The following is a 6,421-nucleotide window of genomic DNA, read 5'->3' as shown; positions in this document are numbered from 1 at the left end:
GGGCCAGTCTAGACGCTTTTTTCCGCCTTTTCCCCAAGCCGGAAAAAAGCGGCGGACATCTTTATTTAAATCCCGCGGGGGATATTTAAATTCCCCGCGGATTTCCCTATTCTGAAGTTGAAAATTAGCATGCCCCTTTCGGAAAAGGGGCCAGTGTAGACGTAGCACCAATAGTGTGGGGAGGAATTATTCTGGAATAGCTAAATTATGCCAATAAAGATGATATTTTTCCTGTGTAGACAAGGCTTAGCTTTAGCCTCCCATTTAAAAACAAAAAACCCAAAAGACAAACCTTGCCCTGTTTTTCCTGTTTATAGACAGGCTCTTCTAGGAGGCAGATGAGTTGACCAAGCTGGAAAGGCTACCATTCATCCAAAAGTGCTGCTAAAATGATAATGTTGATCTACAGCACTTGAACTTCAAAGCTGTAAAGTGCTATACAATCTCATACCACTAATGAGTGGGATTCTATTTTATACACTGGAAACTCGACACAGGATTGGATTCATTGCAGGGTTCACCAGCACAGAGGAGCCTTCTGCAACTTTCCTCCTTTCTGGGAAGGTCTGCAGCTAGCCAGCCCAACTCCATTACCACATATTGTTGGCAAGAGGCGATGCACTGAGTCTCAACTACACTGCCTTTCAGCTTGGGCCAAGACAGTTCAGACAAAATAAAAAACAGCTCAAATCTTTGACACAGAACCAAACTATGAAACCATTAAAAATATTCCAGTGACTTTTTTTAATCCTCATATTACTTCTATTGTTGAAATCTTGTGATATTTTTCCAGTCCAGTTTTACAGATCAAAGAGATTAGAAATCAGTCAGACTTTTGAACTCAGTTCTTCCCATTTTTTCAGGTTTGTCTGTTCTAATTGATGAAGAAAGCTTTGGAGTGGGCTGCCTAAAATACACCCTTCAGATGCAAATGAAAGTCTGAATGGACATTTATGCCAATTTATGGTCGGGGAATCTTGAATTCTGGTTTGCTCAGAGTGCAGCTTGATTTATGGCTGTTTCTGCATAAAGACACTTCTGTGACAGACTTGAAGTCTTGTCAGAACTGAAGAGGGGTCAGCATTTGATTCAGCTTCTTCATCTCTCCTTTCTCTGACAGCAATTGCTTCTCTTTTCTGTAGTATGGGAAGGACAACGAGAGAGAAAAAATCAAAATAACTTGTTCAAAGCTATCTTTGACTAAGATTTCTAAAATCACCAAAGCAATCAAAGAAATTTTAAGAGTGGATTTCTCCACCACTTTGGAATTGATGTTAATTAACCCTTGAATCCCCAAATCCATAAACATGTAATGCCCCCTCCAAGCCAACTTTCTTAGGGCATGTCTACACTGCAGCATTATTTTGAAACAACAGGTGTTATTTTGAAATAAAGTACATGTCTACACAGCAAGCCGTTATATTGAAATTATTTCGAGATGGTGGACTTCTTACTCTGACTTCTGTAACCCTCATTTCATGAGGAATAAGGGAAGTCAAAAGAAGAGTGTTCTTCCTTCAACTTCCTGTTGTGTAGATAGCGCCAAAAGCTGAATTAAGCTATTTTGACTTCAGCTACGCAATTGATGTAGCTGAAGTTGCGTATCTTAATTCAGCTTTTGCCCTGCAATGTAGACGTGCCCTTAATCACCCTGTTACCCTCAACAAAATTCAAGATCACTTTTCCAAAACAAAACAATACTCTCAAACTCCTTTGGTTGACCATTAGCTCACAGATTCCATCTAAAGCATCATCAGTAAAACATCACATTACATCTCTGTATCCCTCTGGAATAATTAGCTAATGTTACACCACAAAAATATCCCCATATTTCCTTATTCCCCAACACCCTCTGAAATCAATGTCAGGCAATAGGTTTCACCTTTGGCAGACACCAATAAATCACTGGATGTGTTCAGATTATTACAGAATATGTTAAATTGAAACCACACACATTTTTTGTACCTGAGGAATTCTTGCTTCTCTTTCAACTGGTGCTGGTCAAAATCCTTTATTTCTCTGCGGTGTCTCTGGTACACTGTTTTGAAAGCTTTGTCCAACTGGCGGATATGATTAAAACCTTGTTGGATCACATCTGCATAGGTTGGAGTGGACTCAGTAATTTGAAATGTAAAAGAAAAAAAATCTTGTCTTTTGGTAAAGCAACAAAGACATCATAGATAAGTTAGGACTGAGATGAACTGATAAAGCTGTGTGTAGATGGGCGGGAGATGGAGGCTCAGGACTACAATAGCATAGGATATTTAAGGTCAGCTTTATGTCAGGGAAGTTAGAATTAAAATAGCAGAGGATCTTCATTAGTGGGAACAGAGATGGAAAAGGCTGAACCTCCCTCCTGGCATTGCTCCCCAAGTACTCACATTATCTAGTAGAAAAATATTTGTGTTTTAAGACCAATCTAATTTATTCCATTCATTTTTCAATTAGACAGCATTTCATCTCCCATTTTATTCAGCTGCTTCCTCCTCACATTTGTTTTCATAACCTTCCTATTCTGTTACTGAGAGCTTTCCATAGAGAGATATGTTGATGAGACTTTCCGGGACACTGTAGTACTGTCCCACTGTAGTACTGTCCCAGGTTGAGAGCCCCAGTGCTCTTAAAGAGGATGAAAGTCTCAAGGGAACAGAGCATTCCGTGGAAACAGAGGGAAACCATCCCATAGTTGGGACCCTACTTCCAGAGGGTGTTGCGGCATCCTCTCGCACTGAGGATACCTCTGAGGGGGAGGGAATGTCAGTTGTTAGGAAGAGGCAGGTGTTAGTAGTGGGTGATTCAATCATTAGAAACATAGATAGATGGGTTTGTGATGACCAGGAGAACCGTATGGTCACTTGCCTGCCTGGTGCGAAGGTTGCGGATCTCTCGAGGCATCTAGATAGACTTATGTGTAGTGCTGGGGAGGAGCCGGTGGTCGTGGTACATGTAGGTACCAATGACGTAGGGAAAGGTAGGAGAAATGTCCTGGAGGCCAAATTTAGGTTGCTAGGAAAGAGACTGAAATCCAGGACCTCTGTGGTGGCATTCTCGGAAATGCTTCCAGTTCCACACCCAGGGCCAGGTAGGCAGGCTGAGCTTCAGAGTCTCAATGCGTGGATGAGATGATGGTGTAGGGAAGAGGGGTTTGGATTTATTAGGAACTGGGGACACTTTTGGAAGAGGGGGAGCCTATACAGGAAGGATGGGCTCCACCTAAACCAGGGTGGAACCAGACTGCTGGCACTAACCATTAAAAAGGCCGTAGAGCAGTTTTTAAACTAAGAGATGGGGGAAAGCCGATTGGTGCAGAGATGCACGTAAATCGGATGGAGACTTCTCTTAGAGAAGACTCCATTGATAGAGATTTTCTAAGCTGTAGTCAGAAAGAGAGGAGGGGAGAGGACCAACCATGGGCCAGAGCAGACAAACAACCGCATATAAAGGAATCCAACGCATCAGGGAAGGGCAGACAAATAAGCAGTGGCAAATTTTTAAAGTGCTTCTACACAAATGCTAAGATTCTGACTAATAAGATGGGTGAACTAGAGTACCTCGTATTAAAGGAGGAGATTGACATAATAGGCATCACTGAAACCTGGTGGAATGAGGAAAATCTGTGGGACACAATCATACCGGGATATAAAATATATAGAAAGGATAGAGCAGGCCGGGTGGGTGGCGGAGTGGCACTGTATGTGAAAGATAATGTAGAATCAAATGAAATAAAAATATTAAATGAATCAACATGCTCCATAGAATCGCTATGTATAGTAATTCCATGCTCCAATAATAAGAAATTAGCAGTAGGGATATATTACCGACCGCCTGACCAGGACAGCGATACTGACATTGAAATGCTGAGAGAGATTAGAGAGGCTACCAAAATAAAGAACTCTATAATAATGGGGGATTTTAATTATCCCCATATTGACTGGATACATGTCACCTCAGGAAGAGAAGCAGAGAGAAAATTTCTCAATGGCTTAAATGACTGCTTCTTGGAGCAGCTGGTACAGGAACCCACAAGGGGAGAGACAATTCTCAATTTAGTCCTGAGTGGAGTGCAGGAGCAGGTCCAGGAGATAACTGTTGCAGGACCGCTTGGGAATAGTGACCATAATATAATAACATTTAACATTTCTGTGGTGGGAAGAACACCTCAGCAGTCCAGCACTCTGGCATTTAATTTCAAAAAGGGGAATTACACAAAAATGAGGAGGTTAGTTAAACAGAAATTAAAAGGCACAAGGACTAGAGCCAAATCCCTGCAAGCTGCATGGAAACTTTTTAAAGACACCATAATAGAGGCCCAACTTAAATGTATACCCCAAATTAAAAAACATAGCAAGAGACCTAAAAAAGAGTCACCGTGGCTTAACCACCATGTAAAAGAAGCAGTGAGGGACAAAAAGGCATCTTTTAAGAAGTGGAAGACCAATCCTAGTGAGATAAATAGAAAGGAACATAAACACTGTCAAATCAAGTGTAAAAATGTAATAAGAAAAGCAAAAAAAGATTTTGAGGAACAGCTAGCCAAAAACTCAAAAAGAAATTACAAAATGTTTTTTAAGTACATTAGGGTGCAAATACAAAGGAGCAGACAATTTTGTAAAGTGGTCAGAAGACAGAACTAGAAGTAATGGATGAAAAAGAACAATGATTAATTCAGGCTGGTTTTTAGGAAACACAAAGTATGAGGTCTGTTAGTGTGTGGAGTAGCTCCCCAGTGGAAGGGGGGAAATCCCTAAAGCTTGACACATTTACTACTGAACCCAGTAAAACATTCAATAATATGCTGCAAAGAATAATCCTTCATTCATGGGAAATGGATAAAATGTAACCTAACAATGTTTTTTTATCTCTAAATTCTTTGAGTTGACCATAAGGATATGGTATAGGTTTGCAGATCTCCCTCCTGTGAATAAAGATGTCTTGTCCAGACTGTGGTTCAAGTTTATAGCTCTGGAGAAAGTGTTTTATTAGTGGGCTGCGTCCATTTATGTTAAAGAGATGCCAAGTGAAGTCAGGACCCTGACACGCTGGGTGTGACTGGACAGGGGAAGAAAAAAAGAAAATATGTTATTAATTATATCAAAACTGAGTCAAAAAATAAATCATGTAATTCTGAGGGCTTGTTATTTCCACCAAAGAGTGCCTGGACACTGCAGCAATCGATCCACTAGTGGTTAATTTAGCAAGTCTAGTAAAGACCCACTAAATCAATCACTGATCACTCTCCTGTCGACTCCGGTACTGCAGCAGCTGTGTAAGGGGAATTTTTTCTATCGAGCCAGAGTACAGGCAGTCCCCGAGTTACGCGGATCTGACTTATGTCGGATCCATACTTACGAACGGGGCTTTTCTCGCCCCGGAGGACACGGGCGGCGGGACCACCCAGATGCGCCGAGGTCCCGCCGCCCGCGTCCTCCGGGGCAAGAAAAGCTGCTCCACGTCTCCCTGGTCTGCTGGGGGCCCCCCGAGCAGACCAGGGAGACGCGGAGCAAAGCCACGGAGGACCCGGGCGGGACCACGGCGCGTCTGGGTGGTCCCGCCGCCCGGGTCCTCCGCGGCTTTGCTCCGCGTCTCCCTGGTCTGCTGGCCCCTCCCCCCCCAGCAGACCAGGGAGACGCGGAGCAAAGCCACGGAGGACCCGGGCGGCGGCACCGCGGTGCGTCTCGGTCCCGCCGCCCGCATCTCTCTAGTACCAGCACAATTTTTGTTGTTGTTGTTTACAAAAAAAGCACTGCTGTAACCAATGTATAGAGGACAAGCTCATATAATCTCTGGCTACCATATTAGCTCCTTGGGGTCACTGGCAACTAGCATAATTTAGAACAGTCCTCCTTCAGGAAACAGTTCAGAGCACAAGCAGGCCAGTACCAGTGAAGTGAAAAGATGAGTTAATTGCACCCACTCAAATGCACACACACAGCTCCCTGAGCTGCTCAGGCACTCCTTGGCCATTGTCAAAGTTTGTGGCACGATGCATTTTAACCTATGTGAATACATTAAAAAACATTTTTATGAGCGTGCACAAAACACCAGCTTTCTTCACTTTTGACAAAAATCCTACTGAAGCACGGAAGCTTATACCATCACATTTTGTAACCTAACAACCTAATAGCAAATCACTTCAATTGTGTTTTGCACAGAAATCTCTATTGCAGGATATTGATTACAGCAGTACAGGAAGTTTTAATCTCGTGAAGTAGGTAAACTGAGGTATAGTATTGTTTTCTCTCTCGTTTATTCCTTCTACTGAATTTTCATCTGTCTCCAAAATCTGCTGTTATGCTGCACGATGTTACTGGCTGCCATCAAGTGCATCTTTGATCAATCACAGACGTGGTTAAAGTACAGGGGTGAACAAACCACCTGCCACTCAGGCTAAATGGAATGGTCAATTAACCAATAAGAATCA

The 6,421-nt window shown here is 42.7% G+C and overlaps 1 protein-coding gene across 1 annotated transcript in view; it reads right to left on the bottom strand.

Moving 5' to 3' along the window:
- Positions 1-725: 725 nt before the first annotated feature.
- Positions 726-6,421, bottom strand: part of FAM227A (family with sequence similarity 227 member A) — a 31,361-nt gene continuing 25,665 nt past the window's right edge. The window contains 4 exon segments of the mRNA XM_075936776.1: positions 726-1,072; positions 1,074-1,136; positions 1,966-2,119; positions 4,893-5,049. Of these exon segments, the coding sequence (XP_075792891.1) occupies positions 994-1,072; positions 1,074-1,136; positions 1,966-2,119; positions 4,893-5,049 (453 nt within the window). The 3' untranslated portion in view covers positions 726-993.

This window comes from Pelodiscus sinensis, chromosome 1, assembly GCF_049634645.1.
Source record: "Pelodiscus sinensis isolate JC-2024 chromosome 1, ASM4963464v1, whole genome shotgun sequence".
NCBI classification, from domain to species: Eukaryota; Metazoa; Chordata; order Testudines; family Trionychidae; genus Pelodiscus; species Pelodiscus sinensis.
This window is presented reverse-complemented; position numbering and strand designations above follow the sequence as displayed.